Source organism: Populus alba, chromosome 10 (genome assembly GCF_005239225.2).
Source record: "Populus alba chromosome 10, ASM523922v2, whole genome shotgun sequence".
NCBI lineage: Eukaryota > Viridiplantae > Streptophyta > Magnoliopsida > Malpighiales > Salicaceae > Populus > Populus alba.
Genome location: NC_133293.1, coordinates 6515592 through 6532675, shown reverse-complemented (window position 1 = coordinate 6532675; position 17084 = coordinate 6515592). Strand labels below are relative to the sequence as shown.

General features: G+C 30.8%; 1 protein-coding gene across 1 annotated transcript; it reads right to left on the bottom strand.

Moving 5' to 3' along the window:
* Nucleotides 1-1277: 1277 nt before the first annotated feature.
* Nucleotides 1278-4819, bottom strand: LOC118045456 (uncharacterized). The gene is made up of 8 exons (XM_035054103.2): nucleotides 4225-4819; nucleotides 4017-4111; nucleotides 3805-3908; nucleotides 3569-3669; nucleotides 3376-3479; nucleotides 2639-3076; nucleotides 2122-2253; nucleotides 1278-1660 (listed from the first exon to the last, which is right to left on the bottom strand). The coding sequence occupies exons 1-8, from the start codon at nucleotides 4492-4494 to the stop codon at nucleotides 1501-1503; spliced, it is 1404 nt and encodes a 467-aa protein (XP_034909994.1). The 5' UTR covers nucleotides 4495-4819; the 3' UTR covers nucleotides 1278-1500.
* Nucleotides 4820-17084: the final 12265 nt, after the last annotated feature.

Here is a 17084-nt window from a genome sequence, read left to right as displayed (position 1 = left end):
ATCTAAAGCTATTTTTTAACGTAGTAGATGATTGGAACAATGTTGCAATTGATATAATAAAATACTGTTTTCTTGGTCTTTGTATACTATTTTTTCAAAAACAAAAGTGTAAAGAAATTTTTTTAAAAAATACAAAAGAATAAAGATAAGAACAAAAATAATTATATAAATAGACCAAGTGCAGAGTGATAAATATTCAAAGCTTAAAAAATAAAAAATAATAATATTTTTTTCCAAAAACAATTGTAAAGAAAAAAAGGAAAATCTAAAAAGATATTATAGAAAAATGAAGATAAGAAAACAATAATGATAAATAGACCAAGTGAAAAATAATAAAAATATAAAATATAAAACAAAAAAAAAAAAAATATATATATATATATAAGAAAAACTTGTTTCGTAAAAATACATAAAAATTATAATTTTTTCATCGCTACAATACTATTATAGTAAAAACAATTAGCAAAATTTATAATTATGTCTTTTCTACTGGAGAACACCATATGTATAATGTTTTATGAAATCTCTTAGAAATAGTAATTGTTAAGAAATTTTACTAATTTATTTAAAAGTAATTAGAACTCGAAATCATATTTTTGGCATCATGATATTGTAAGAAAGCTCAACCGCTTTCTTTAACAAATAAAATAATTTAATTCCTTATTATAAATATTATATTTACATTTTAATTTTAAAATTTAAGTTAATTTTATTGTATGATTTATCAAATATTAAAATTTGATATACTGAATCGTTTTAATCATTAAAAAATAAATTTGATATGGTGGAAGTTATATAGATGATCATATGACTATAGCACCGGTAAATATTATAAGTATATTATTAAAAAAATATATCACAGTAAAGGAATTATGAGTTATAAGTTGATGTCATAAAAAAACACCATTATTATTTAATAAAAATAAAAAAATACAAGATCATCACTCCCTATAACGATTTTAATTATTTTGTTAGTTTTTTATATATTATTTTTTTTTAATTATTTTGTTAGTTTTTTATATTATTCTTTTTTAATTTGTGGCCGTCATGGTTTTGGATGGTTGCGTGGGTCAGCACGTGCTTTTGGGGTCAGGATGTCCTGAGTTTGGATGGATGGACTCTGTTCATCATCTAATTTGCGGCGAAAGGTGTCACTCCTTTTGTTTTTGTTTTTTTTGTTTTTTTTTTATGAGTCTATTCAACTTTTCAAATGAATTTTTTTAAAGTATATTTAGATCCAATGGCTACATTCGATTCTCAGAGAATGTGGGATGGAATTCACATAAAAATCATTTTTGAAAATGGATTTACTGATGATAAATTCCTGATACAACCAAAAAAGCCAGATATACATATATATCGCTCAACCAGCTTTAACATTGCTGAAGATGGCAACTCCTTGCAGAAACGTGCATTTACAGAGACAAGAGAGGGAGGGAGGCAAAGAATTGTCCTATGATAGGTTTTGTTTCCTAGTTGTGTAGAGTAACAGACAACGAACTATTGCTGGATTTCGTATGGTAAAGTTTGCTGACTCTTCCTAAAGACGTGTTTTCTACAACGCTCGAAAATACTGTCATATATCATATCAAATTGAACTCCTGCTCTATCCCTATTCACAATGAACAATATGTGATCGCCTTCAACAATCTTGTAGTACCTGCATTAAACCAGATGCACCTCCATGTTAGCTCAGGAAGGGGCAAGAATGATGCTGAAAGAGAATTCAACTTCTTAATAGAAACTACAAGGCGACTCAACTTATGACTTCAATTCAATAGATTTCAGATATCTAGTAATTACTACTATTCAAATGCTTTTATGAAAGTTCCCCAATAAACTGCGTGTAAGCTGCCTTAACAAAATATCAATTTTTTTCTCTTTTCTTGAAACAAGCAGCAAAAAGTTGAAGTGCAGAGGTTGACACACCAAGTAATTTGTAATAAGATGGCTTGGTTGTTCCTAAAAGGTAGCATTTGTTGTGTGTTTTGATAGAAGACTATGGAAAAAATGCCTGGCATTATTAAACACAATTAAAATTTGTCCTCAATGCATGTGACTGACTATGTTGGAAGAGGAGGCTCTATCCAAGACAAAGAGATTGAAAGTGTTATAACTAACCATATTCCCGGTTGCAAGGGTTGACACTCCGAATCACGTCCAACAAATTGGCTTGGGTGTTCGACTGGAATGTGAGGGTGGGTCATAGATATGGTGTTGAGTGCTCCATCATTGTCCTGCCAATCCTCATCCCTGTTCACACATTCACTAAAGGTATAAGCAATCATACAAATTAATTATGCTTCAATTGAGGTTTCATTACGATTGAAAATCAGTACAATGTTCCTTGTACTGAATTCTGGGTGGAATCCAAGCATATCACAGAGGACAATTGAGATTTTGGAATTCTACAATCTAAAGACTTAAGTGAAATAGCCTTCACAAGATAAATAATGTTACAGGTAAAATTTAATTAACTAAAAATATTTCTCATTGATGATATGAAAATCTGAAAAATGAAGTCAAAGTCATTAAAATGACCATAATATGAAAAGATTGAGCAATTACAGGAAAGCGTTTGCATTATCCTATTCTAAATCAGCTCAACTGCACATGATATGTTGATAAAAGAACACACCTGTATCCCTTATAAGGGGGAGAGACATCTGGAGGATGACGCCACTGGCTCATCTGCAACACTCTTATAAAAAGCAATGGGTGGATTCCAAAGATGCTTGAAGGAACATTGATACCGCAGATTCTCCTAGTACGTTTGGTAGCATAACTGAAATAATATGTATCAGGAAAGGTTTGTAGATGGCAGTTTAGTTGCATAGACCCTTGAATTGTAAGATCAGGAAGTATCCAATCTCCAGAAGCAAAGGGTCCTGCATTCCCCAACAGGCAGTGAATAAGACCAAAAATCCCAATTTTTTTCCAGGACATGTTGAAGTGATCAAATCCAAAATTGTAGTAAGCCTTCAGCCAATGAATGTCAAGCCAGTCATAAATTATTGTTCCTATGCGACAGAACTGAAGCAGACATATTGGTTTCATGTTTCTCCAATCTTCTGGCCTGGATATTGAAAATGCAGTTCCAAATTTAGATGCAAATATACAGAGTTCTATTCCAGAGTAACTAATAATGAAAAAGGAGAGTTAACTAAATACAAAGCAGCATTTTGCTAAAAAAAAAGGAAAGAAAAATCTTTAAACAAGGAAGTGAATATCAGTATTTGATTATTTTCATACTGAGTGCCAAAGAAAAAAAATTAAGATAAATTTCAAATTACGATCATTATTGAGTCTGATATCTAGATGCAATTTATAGAGTGAAGTTTCGAATAGCAGAACAAGTTTGGAAAGAACACTCACTGCATCCCATCTAAGTAGGTCCTTGTAGTCCCATTGAATGCTCCAGAGAGGGAAGTGATACTTAACACCCATTTATCAGAAGTGCTCTCATACCCATTAAATGCCTACAAAATCATCACGAACAAGCATTCAATCTAAACATCAAATTTTAAGAGATTATTTGCTGACTTTTTATACAATAAACTAGACTAACCTTATCAGCAAGCATTTGCTGCAACACCCGAACAACCTGCGCTCCAGCAGAATGCCCAACAAAGTGAATAGGGTGATCCTCATCCCATTCAGGATAATGCCCTACATTCCAATCACAACAAACAAGGACATTTCAAACTTAAACACAGATAATAACCAAATAGAAAAAACAAAAATAGAGATATGGCTCAAAAATCCGAACTTTAAAAATAAAAACAGAAGGGAAGATCTTCTGACCTTGTTCATAAGTCCGTCCAAATTGCGAGTGGCCATAAGCATTGCTGTGTTCTTCTCCATAATCAACTTGCCCACCTTTCAAATAATAAAATAACTCGCGTGCCCTGAAACCCAGAAAGAAGAACTCAAATTCAAACCAAATCAAAGAGATTATATTGCCAAAATGAAACCTTTAACAACCCCTAAATCACAAGCATTTGGTAACTAATTACCTATCATATATGCTAGTTAGAGACCCCAAATCGGGCACCAGGACCCTCTCATCTTTCTCCTCTGCTCCTGCAAAGTACGATAAACCTCCCAATTTCTGGAACCAAATAGAACATCAAAACAAGAACGATATTGATTTTGAGGCACAAAATGCAGTTTAAAACCCATTTAAGGTATTATGACAGTAAAAGAAAAGAGGAAACACGTTACCCCTTTGCCAAATCCAAAGATTCCATGAACCAACACAATAGGAGGCAAGTCATCAACGCTGGTTTCTGTTGCTGTTGTTGTTAATATCTCTTTGGTCTCCTCCTCTTTAACAACACCATTCACATTAGCCTTGAAAAACCATTCATTCATTACCTGTGAAAGATCACCAGCCAAAGCTGTGCTAAATATGTAAAGCCCATATAGCAAATGCACTACCGTGCTTACAAACAGCTCTGTTAATTGCAGAGCAGATGTCCACCACCTTATCATTGTTTTCCTTTCCAGCCTACAAAAATGAAGAAAAGTAATTCAAAGCAGAAAGAGCCTTCTTCAAAGGAGTAAAAAAAACCCTCCACACACACACAAAAGAAGGCCCCTCCTCCTCCTCCTCTTTCAAGATCAAAACTCTCTCATCAAACCCTTCTTTGATTCATAAAAAAACCATAGAAAGAAAGAAGTTGATGTTGTTGTCTTGTATTTGGAAATATGACAAGTACTAGTTTCCCACAATTTTCTCATTTCCTACCTCACCAACAAAAAGTCTAAACCTATCCCACAACTTTACCCCTCACACATCCATAAACATTTAAAAACTTTGGTTTGGGTTGGTGCCATGTGTCTTGGTCATAACATCCACCACAAAAACACACCAAATCTAGGGTAGGTCCCACTTTATATGGCACGAAAGTAATTCCAAAAATTTAGCCTCTGTGTTAGTGCTAACACTCTTTTGTTATTGGCGATGAAGCTCTGAAACGGGGATTTCAGGGGATACTTTATTATTATAATTATCATCTTGTTTTATTGAGGATTTGATGTGTATTTTTCTAGGGCTGTTGCTGTGCTGTATCAGAGCTGGAAGGTTCCCTATGAAAAGAAATAAAAAATACTTAAAAAAAAAAAAACCAACCCATACTTATATCTTAACCTTATCCTTGCTTGTGTTCCAAATTATTTTTAATATATTGATATTAAAAATAAAAAAATATTATTTTAATATATTTTTTAAATAAAAAATTTTAAAAAATAATTATTACCGTATTATTTTATGAAATACAATGCTAGTATTATACTATTTCATAGCGTTTGGATAGGTTTTTGTCACATGGGAACATATGGTTGGTGAAAGGCACATTCACAGCGCTTTTCTGATGATTTCAAATCACCCTTGCCTTGCCTTGCCTGCCCGTCCTTGGGTGTTTGTTCAAATACTACTTGACTGTTTTCCCTAAGAAAAAGATACGTGAGTGGTTCATCAACTTCTTTAATTTCTGTTTGATTTGGTTTGGTTGGGAGCATCGATCTTTGATAGAAGTTTGATGTCTTGTAACTAGCAATACGATTGTGCCTCTTGAAACGACGTCGTGATAGTGATTGCCGAGGATTTGCTCGGGTGCCATCTCCTAATCTCATTTCACCTCCCTTCAATAATTCTTATTTTAAGCATTAATTTATTGATATTATACTCTAAATTATTTTAGAGAACGTTTGGGTTCAAATTTTGTTTTTTTGCTAATTTTTTTATTTGTTTTGATGGACTGATTTTAAACATATTTTTTTAAAAATAAAAAAAAAATATCATTTTAATTCATTTCAATATGAAAATCATTTTAAAAAACAATCAAAACTACATTTTCAAATATACTCTTATGCATTAGAGCTTGTTTGATAGTGTAGTTGTGATTGTCTTTTAAATAATTTTTAGTGTCAAAACGCATGCCAATAATATTTTTTTTATTTTTTAAAAAATTATTGTTAACATTAGCATATCAAAATGGTTTGAAAACACTAAAAATATATTAATTTAAAATTAATAAAAATATTCAGATTTAAAAAAAAATTAAATACAAAAATAATTCATCTACAAAAAGCATCATTAGAATTTTAAGTTCCTTCCTTTCTTTTCTAATAATAATTGTGTCCACCTCGAGAAGAACATAAAGTAAAAAGGAAAAAAAAGTAAAGTCATCGATTGGTCTCTCAAGTTCTGCACTTTCGGTAATGACAGCCCTCAGATCATAGTGGCGTGTGGTCTTTGTACAAATTATGTTCCCTAGATGTTGGCCACGTGTTACCTTCTTGTAACATCTAAAGTGGATGGACTGGCCGCATATGAGCCACAAATTGAAATTATGAGGGTTGGAATGTACAAACTTAAAAATATATGTGCTGATTTGACTAATTCTCAAAACTTAGGGACCATGCTAATGACAGGGACAAAAGTCTTGATTTAACTAGACATGATGTTTCAAATTCAAAGTCTAAATGCCGCGTTTGAAAAAAAAAAATCAACATACGACATCAGCCAATGGAATGAAAGCAAATTTTAGTACGCTGGAAGTTTCTGGACAGTAATAAAAAGATAAAGATACTGTTTAGTCTCGTGATATGGCGGTTGTTTCTGGACAGTTATAAAAAAGATAAAGATAATGGAAGTTTCTAGAATAAAATATTTTTTTTATTTAGAAATTTATTAAAATCATACATATATATATATATATATATATATATATCATTACATAAAAAAAAAATCTTAAAATACAAAAAAAAAATTAATTAAAAAAAATTAATTTTTTTTGTAAATACTTTGCAAAAAACAAAAAACTCTAAATAAAAATATTCCATCATCATTCAAAGTTTTAGGGCAAACCACGTGATTTAAGTTGGCATTACACAATTAAGTTGGCATTACATGATTTAGTAATGCCACTAGAAAATTCCACACAGAAGAAACATGTTTTAAATACAAACTGTTAATTTTTTAAAAATACTCCAATGATAAAAAAAAATGTTTTATTCTTTAATTTCTTGAGATCAAATCTGAGAGTTAGGATATAATCTATGTTGTTATATAAATTAATAAAAAATATCGTTTCATTGAAAAAAATTCACAAATTGCTAGTACTAAATGTTGTGGTATTGTTATGTTCTAGCCAAGGGAAATTGTTAGTATCTCATGCCCTTAAACCAATTTTTCCCTTAAAATGGATTGTACATACCTTTTTTTTTATATTATTATTTTGCTCCCTTTTTTAAGCATGTAGATATCAGTGTTATAAGACCTGATACAAACGTTTACTTCGTGAGTGTTTAGTGTTGCGGTTGCAACTGCAAGCAAACATTATGAAAAAGTGTTTGATTGAATATTAACTACATTTTTATTTCATGTGCGTCCCACCCGAAACTAAGGATAGACCTCAGTTTGTGAAAAGCAATTTCAAATTGCTTTTCTCGTGGCCGTGTTCTCATCTCTCTCACCGATACTATAATTAATTAACATTGCAAAACTTTCACAACCCCAGAGCTCGTCTCCATTGATATGGAAAAATCCTGTCATTTCCCTCTGTTCCCTTCTCTCGTCTCTTGCCAAAAGACAACGAAACCATTGCAAAAATTTTCAAAAACAACCTGAGAGGCTCCATTGTTCACATCTGTAAAAATCCTGCCTTTATTTCCCAAAGTTAGACGCCAGAGAGAGTGTACATCCTTGTTCCCCTTTGTTCCCTTCTCTCTTCTCCTTGTAAACGACAACAAAAAAAGGTGTCTTCTTTCAAGCAATTGTCATTTGCCCTGCTCCCCTCTGTCCCTTCTTCTTTCAAACAAAGATCTGTCACCTTGACCGATATAAATTGTGCCAAGAGGTCTCCATTGTTTCGGTTTATAGAAAAAAGCAATAAATTCGTGCTGAGAAAACTTACACAAGAGAGAGAATCGTAAGTTCCTGTCTTATCTCCATCTTTATTTTTTTTTATTTAACACTAAATTTAATTTATGTGTTGCTTCATAAATCTATTTACTATGCATAATTATATGTTGTTCTGCATTGAAATTGGTTTCCTAGTTGTTCGTCTACTACTTTACACTACTGCTGCTTGATTTTTTATTTGTTTACTGGAAACAATGTGATTCATCCATGCTGATTATTGTTGAATCAGCTAAACGGTAGAGTTCTTTACAAGCATTTTTTTATAAATTTTTTTTATCCTAGTAGTTGTGTGATTAACTGAGAGGAAAAGTTATTTCATTTGTGCTTTGCTTGACCCGTTTACGTTAATGAGTAAAGTAGTATCTATCATCCTTTGTTTGCGCAAAAATCCCCATGCAATGCTGAACTTTAGATTTACAGTATCACTTCTTACAACCATTTTCAACATAAAATGTTTCGATTTTTGCCTTGCCATAAGCTTCCCTGGGAAATTTTAATTCTAGATAACTATAGTTTACTTCGATCTGCGATGCAAGGATAAAATATTGCAATAAAATTAATTGTGACCTATTTCAATTTTGTTGCCTTATAAGCCTTTTTGTTTGTCCTGCAAAAGCTTTTTTATGTATTTGTTGCCTTGAATTAAAAAGCAAAGAATATATGTTTCATGTGCTTCGGTTTCTGTTGTTAGAGATGAACTCAATCTCACTTGTTTAAGATAACCATAATAAGATAAAAAAAGATATTACATTGAATATGGATTTGAACTACAAAATTGAAATACATCTTCCAAAACATAAAGCTTAAACTGACAGATATGTCTAAAATAATTATTAACTTGAGCAATTTCACCTAAAAAGAGGAATCACCAACAAGCAAGCATGATGAAAAAAAAAATATAGATTATTTTGTTGTATTGGTTAAATCCACAGTTATATTTGTCCCTCCAAGTAATTGATATCATTGATTGTTTTCTTTTGTTAAATGTTTTAAAAGATACCATAAAAGGTCTTGAATCTTTGGATAAGGTTGCTTGGATAAAGGAAATGTTGCATATATTTTTTGATATATGCATTAAGGCCATTGATATAAGAATGAGACCTAATACTCATTTCGATAAAACATGGTGGAAATTTCATATAACATCATTAAAAGAACAAACTGGTCATGCATTCATTAAAACACAACAGAAAAACAAATGGGATGGATGCAAAAAGGATTGGAGGATATGGACAAAACTGATTTCTAAAACTAGTGTCGGCTAGAGTAGAGAATTGGCAACAATTTCAGCTAGTGATGAGTAGTGGAAAGCAAAAAATTCAGGTCAATTCCTCATCATCCTAACAATTTCATTTCTTGTTGTCAAATTTCAAAAACATGTTTATTTCATGATCCTTCATTAGTTGTACTTATTATATGTAGGAAATTAGAAGAGCCAAAAAATTCAGACAAAACGGTAATGAATCATCTTTGAAGATTAAATTTGACAGAATGTATTCTAACATTGTCACAACTGGAGAGTTTGCATGGGCTCCTTCATCAGGAGCACTTGGTGGCAATGATATGAATCCTGGCACAAACAAAGCCAACATTGATGGTGCTGATTTCAAAAAAGAAAGCGGTGATCAGAGGAGGACGAGATTCCAAATTTGGACATTGACATGTCTTGAATGGTTGGTGGGGTGAATATGTTAAGCATCAACGACACAAAGACCAGTGGTAAAAAAAAAGAACGAGATCCTTCCGAGGTTTGAGGTAGAAAAAAAAACGTCTTGAATTGGTGTTAAGCTACTGTCAATGTGGAATCAACTACTTGAGAGTATGTCGACTAAGAGTGATTTAACTTCTTTGAATATGGATCGAGAAGGCTGTAGTATTCCTAAGGTGATTGCCAAGCTCCACTTAATTCTTGGAGTTTCAATTAATGATGATTTTCACAACTTTGCTTCGGAGTATCTTAGTTTAAGAAGTAAAAGAGAAATGTGGTATAATATGGGTGATCTTGAACAGAAGTTGAAATGGTATGATTTCATTTTACTTCGTGCAGCGAATGCATGCACGAAGTAAACGTGCTTAGCTGACATGATATGATTTCATTTTTTTAAAATGTTAATCAATTAACTATAGTCAAGTGCTAGCTAAATGTATTGTATGATGTTATTTGACATGATCAATAATTTATTTATCATGTTTATTTTATTTTTATAGAAAAATGTGATGACAGTTTTGAAAAGAGTAGTTTCCAGTTGCCAAAGTTTGTTTGAGTCATTGTATTGTTTCACATTTCGTGTTGAGAGATATGACATATCCATTGCAGTTAGTTTTTTACTGTTGTTGTATTTATGGACTTTTTACGTGAGATATCAGATTGTTGAGTTGTGTGTATTTTTTTTATTCAAATTCATATTTCAGAGATTAGTTGTTGTATTTTTGGACTTTTTATGTTAGGTGTCGGACTGTTGAGTTGCATGTATTTTGTTCGAATTCATATTTCAGAGATTAGTAGTTGTTTCAAAACCTAACATTTTTTTTATTTTATGTATGTGTTATTGCATTGATTAGCTCGATGTTATTTAAGTCAATGTAAACAGGTAATATTAATTGAGAGTATAACTATTTACGATAGAAGAAAATAAATGGTACAAAAGTTAAAGATAAAGCTGCAAATGAAAATGATGCATGTGATGGTTTCAAAGTACATAAATTCAAAACATAATAGGACAAAAATGTAGAGTAATGGAAACAAAACAGTAGGGTGAAAGCATCTTGAATAATTGAAGGAGGAAAATAATTTTATTGGATTCACGTGAAAGTATCAGCATTCTGCCTATAAAATCTATATGTTCATTTTACAGCTCATACATGTCAGAACACAATTATTTTAAAAGTAAAATATTTCAAAATATTTTAAATTTTCTATATAAGGAGGGATGTGTGTTTCATGTTTTCCAATGACATAACTTCCTTCAGAACAAACCTCTCAATTGCATTTGATACAAGCAAGTGGAACACCTTCTTTTCTGGCTTTATAGGTATATAATAAATGATTGCTCACCAACTCTTTGATTATTTTTTTTAACTTAATGATATTTAATTACTTATAATATTTTATTAACAACATGCCAATTTTATTTTTTTTACATGTAATTGAAGATGTGGATAATCCACGGTTTAATGCCATATTTAACGAAGATTTTGATGACGATTATGATAATGTAATGAACCACATTGTAGACCATATTAATTATCCTAGTTGTGAAGGTAGTGGTGCCTCAGTTACTAATACTGGAGATGATAGTGATGGACAACAGTAATGATGATGACGATGATGACGACGACGACAATAACGACGATGATAAAAGTAATGATATGATGAATTTATTTTAAAAAGGTAGTTTGATATGAATAAATTAATTATATGCATGATTGAAGCTTTAAACATGTATTATATTAATTATATGCACAAAAAAACCATGTATGGTTTCATACAACACGGGAATGTGTTGGTTGAATGAGGTTTTAATAGGTCATTTAAAACAATGTGCTAACATGTTTAGGATGGACATAACCACTTTGTTGAGTCTATACAATGATATAGAAGCGCATCATGGCTTAAAACCTTCAAGAAAAATTAGCATTATTAAAAATATGGCAATGTTTCTATTTATAATAGCAGTAAGGGCGTCAAATAGATGTTTCTATTTACTGTAGGAGAGATTTCAATATTCAGGTGAAACTGTTAGTAAGTTTTAAAGAAGTCTTGAAATCATTATGTTTTTTTGATGTAGAAGTCATAAAACCAGTATATCCACAATTTACGAGCACACCAAGAGAAAATGTAATGAATCCAAGATATATGCCACATTTTTAAGTAAGATAAATTTCTTTTTAACTAAGTTGTTTAAATGAATATGAAATATTTTATTAATGATTATGATTACTTAATTTTTTTTTGCCTGTAGAATTGTGTCGGTGCAATTGATGGCACACATATTCATGCCTGCATATCATCTGATAATTAAATTCCATTAATTGGAAGAAAATTGTATCAACATAAAAGGTCATGGTTGCTTGTATTTTCAATAAGCAATTCATGTTTGTGTGGGCAGGATGGGAAGACAACGCACATAATAATGTTATTGATAATAGTAGTATAAAATTTCCAAAACCATAAGAAGGGTGTGATTTGAAATAAATTGAAGACTCGGTAGATGAAGGCATATAATTTATTTATTTTAGTTTTGTAAAAACTTAACATGTTCTTATTTGCAGGGAAATACTATTTAGTTGATGTTGGGTATCCTAATGAGTATGGGTATTTGGGTCCCTATAAAGACGAGAGGTATGACTTATAAGAATTTAGGCGTCGTGGACAACCAAGTGGCCGAGAAGAAGTGTTTAACCGTGCACACTCATCACTATGTAACGTGATAGAATGTTCTTCCGGGGTATGGAAACAGAGGTGGAGAATTTGCAAAACATGCATGCTTATCCATATAAAATGCAAGTTGAGATTGTAGTTGCATCAATGACACTACATAACTATATTAGAAAGAGATCGCAAGATGATGAGGTTTTTTCTGATTATGATCACAATTTTAATTTCATTCTAGATGACTTTTTACCTGATATTGTACCTTGCTGAGCTATTGAAAGATTACAGAGGTCTTCACGTATGGATTTTGTACGCGATGGAATTGTAAATAGTTTAATGGGACAATGAAATTTTTTTTATTAATGTACAAGGATAATTCATTTCATTATGGTATCATAATTATAAAACAACAATATTTTGTCATTATATATATAGACACACTGTGATATCCCACATCGGAAGCGAGTGTCCAGAGCTAGGGCCTTATAAGTGGTGCTGGTTGCTAACTTGTTATACGCGTTTTGGGGCGTCAGGCACAGAAGTGGGCTCGCGTCACCGGGAACAAAACCGTGAGGGCGGTAAGGCCCAAAGCGGACAATATATGGCAAGTTCGGTCGGGCCGTTACATTTGGTATCAGAGTCGAGGACGACTCATCTTAAGGTGGGGGGATTGTGATATCCCACATCGGAAGCGAGTGTCCAGAGCCAGGACCTTATAAGTGGTGTTAGTTGCTAACTTGTTATACGCGTTTTGGGGCGTCAGGCTCAGAAGTGGGCTCGCGTCACCAGGAACAAAACCGTGAGGGCGGTAAGGCCCAAAGCGGACAATATATGGCAAGTTGGGCCGGGCCGTTACACACACACACACACACACACATGTTCTTTTAAGTAATTTTACAATCGAACCTCATACAAAAAACATATTAACCAAACACAAGAAACTATTTTTTTTTTTCAACCACAACTTTAACCAAACACATTAAACTTTAAAACGAACCTCACAAAAAACACTTTTAATTAAACTGCTTTTTTAAAACCACAACCATAAAAGCAACCAAAATACCAGACAGACTCTTCAGTTTTTTATCTTATCTTTGTTACTGTAACTAATTGTTTTAGCTTTCTTTTTTTATATTTAATTTCAATTATTTTTATGAAAAATTTAATGTCAGTATCTAAAAATAAAAGACTTGTTGATTTTCTTATTCTTAAAATTAATTAAAATCTTGACATCGGTTCCATTTTAAAATAAAACTTGTCATTTTAGCTATTAAAAAAATTTATTAATGATCTCTTAAAAGTGAGGCTTGTTTTTTCATAAGATTTTGACATTAGTACTAGAAAATATTTTTGTGATTTAATCCGCTTCTAGAATGGGTATCAAATCCATAATAAAGATAAAGATTGGATTGAATCAACATAAATGACAAAAATAAACTTTGATATTTTTTCATAGCATCTTATAAGTTGGAAATTTTTATCATTGTTTATTTATTTATTTTTTAAGAAACATGATTTTTTGATTTTTTTTTTTTTTTTTGCTTGTAAGCCTAATGAGCCATTTGATTTTGACCAAGTTTTAATAGACTTAATACACTTGTCATTAAATTCAAATATATATATATATATATATATATATATATATATATATATAATATTTTTTGTTTTTTTATGAATATGTTAAGTCAAATATTTTTTTTCAAATACTAAAATGTGAAAAATACTTTTTGTCCTTTTTTCTATAATAAAAAAACAAATGAAAAAGACAAATGCTCTTTTTTATTGTACTAGAATATGTAATTTATTTTAAAGACATGTCCATAATACAATATGAATATAAAAACAAAAAAAAACTATATTACTTCTAAATTTTTCATTTTCAAGTTATATCACGATCTGGACCACCAATATTGTTTAATTGTTCTGATACGCAATCTATAGTTATGAGAAGAGATCTCACCAACTTGGACATAAAGACTGGGGTTTTGTTTTTTTTTACCATGCATGTTTTTAGTTTTCACTGGGTGTTTGGTGTTATGCTATAGCCCAACTTTTATTTTGGTATAAAAAATATCAAAACAAAATATTTTTAAAAAAATAAAAAAATATAATATTAAGGTAATTGATTCAAATGAATTTAATAAACTCTATTAATTTAATAACATCATTATAAAATAAAATATCAACAACAAACAAAACAGAAAACAAAAACAATTCAATACAAAAGATGAACGCTTACCAATATTATAGAAATATATATTCATAATATTCCAAAAAACATGTCAATGATCTTATTTGTTAACAAACTAAAAATTAAATGAGAATATGATAATTTTATAGAAAGAAAAATAAAAAAATAAGATAAAAAAAGTCAATTATTGTTAAATTTTTAAACCATGACCCGAGTTATAAGACCGAAAAAACTATATATGAAAAAATCATGAGGGTTAAAATCATAAAAAAAAATACAATAAAACAAAAATTAAAAATACAATAAAAAATAATGAATGTTAAAATTGAAATAAGAAATAAATCAAAAGTCAACAAACAAATTTTAAATTTGAGAGTTAAATTGAAAAGAATAAAAACATTAACAAAAAAACAAAAAACCAAAAGAACAAAGACAAAATGCATGCATATATATATATATATATATATATGAAAATACTGAAGCACCATGTATTTTATTTTCTTTAACCAATATATGATTTTATTTTGATTTTTTAGACTTGATCGTATGCAATTAAAAAAATTTAATTCTTTTTTTCCTTTTGGTTTTAAACATTAAAAAACATATAAGAAAATACAAACACACACACCCATCTTTTTTACTAATTAACCCACACACCCATATAATCACAAATATTTACACAACATTGTAATTAAACTCAAATAAAAAAAAAAAATTCTTTTGAATCCTAAAATAAACCTTCTGGAGGCTGAGCTTTGAGAGACTGTTATAAGGTGCTAAAAATAGAGAAACAATGGAGGTGCATGGGTTCAACGCATTACCGTTACTGTCAGCACGTGGTTTTATGTGCCATTGTTGGTGAAATGGAAAACATGGTGGATCTAAAAGAATTTCTCATTTCCTCCCTTTTTGTGCCGACGACAAGGATTAACAACACATGTAAAGCCAAGAAAAAATCAATAAAATAGTCATTTTATTTTTCTTTCTTCTCTTTAAATCTGCCTCTCTCTATTGATCTTCTCTTCTTCATAGGTTTAACGCCACCATTGCTTACTACTGTATTAATGGTCGAAGATGAGAGGAGAATAAATTTCCATTATTGTTGTGGGTTAAAGGAGCCACCGTCGTACGAGCTACTAGCTGTAGGTGTCATGTTTAAAGATGAAGGTTGTTGTGATTCTTGGCTAGAAGGGGATTTGTTGGTGGTGGTAAAACAAAAAGAAAATTCAAGGGGGTGATTGGTATAGTGGTTGAGTGGATGGATGTTAATGGATGACAGTGTTGCTGGAGTGTTAATGGCTAGTTGATAGTGGTGGCCGGGAGTGGGTAAAAGGTGGTTAACAATTTGAAAAAGATAAAAAGTTATTGTTGGTTAACGGTAGTGAGCTGGATCAGTGTTTAGTGGTTTCCATCTATGGTATTTTTCAGATTCTATTATTGGTAGGCGCTCATAGTGGAGAGTTGTTAAGCGTGAGGAAGGAGGTAGTATGTTTCATGGGCTATTGAAAAGTTTTGGGTAAGGTAAAAGAGGGTTTATGTTGGCTAATTTTGAAAAATTTGGTGAGGGGTTGTTTGGATGACAATGATGATTTGGCTAGAGGACAATAGATAAGATGTTTTATTTCGGGTGGTGCTGAGTGGAAAGAAAGGTGGCGGGTTGGTTGGTGAAGTATATAATGAAGGCCTGCCATGAATAATGAAGAAGATTATGATATTTGGTTTTTTAATTGTTGTTAGATAGGTCTATGATGAAATATGAGGGTCATGGGTTTATGACTTCTTTTGATTTGTTTTTGGGAAAGAGAGTGTTTGGTGGAAATCTAACTAATTGTGTATGATTTTTTTAAGTAGCTAATGCTCAAACTAATTTCCCCTTTGAAATTCTCTCCCTCCTTTTATGTGTGTGTGTAACCATTTATTTGTAGGTGTAGTTTTTTTTGCTTGAAGGCAAAGCAAACCAAGATCAACAATTGAATTTCAAGAATAAATCTTTATCACTAATTTGATAACTTGAAGGCAAAGCAATAAATAAATAAATAAATAAAACCCTTGGATTAAGAGAATTGATTGTAAACCATATGATTAAAAATTGAGTTGCTTGGCGAGAGAGTTTTCAATTTTAGAATTAATCATCTCCCTTCCCACAATTATAAATAGGTTACTAAAATAATAAACATATTTTTTATCTTGTTTAAAAAAAAAATTCTTTGAAAAAGATGCTGAAAATAACATAAATACATCAAGAACATAATTTTTGGGCTTTTTTGTTGTTTTTTAGAAATTGTTTTTAAAAATAGAATAAAAAATTGGATAGCAACAAAAAAGAATCATGAAAATCCTTTAAGGATGTTCAATTTTTTTTTTTTCTGACTCCCTATTGCATATCTATTCTTAATATTATTCTCTAAAATATGATTATATTTTCTCTTAAATAATATTTATTTAAGCATTTTAGAATTCTCAAGTTCAACAAATAAAACGTTTTAAAGGAATTAGGCTCTAGCCATCAACCGCTTTAACTATAAAAAAACAATTAAATTATCAAAACTAAGAGATACATTAATTATCCAAGATATTAACTTGGCCTA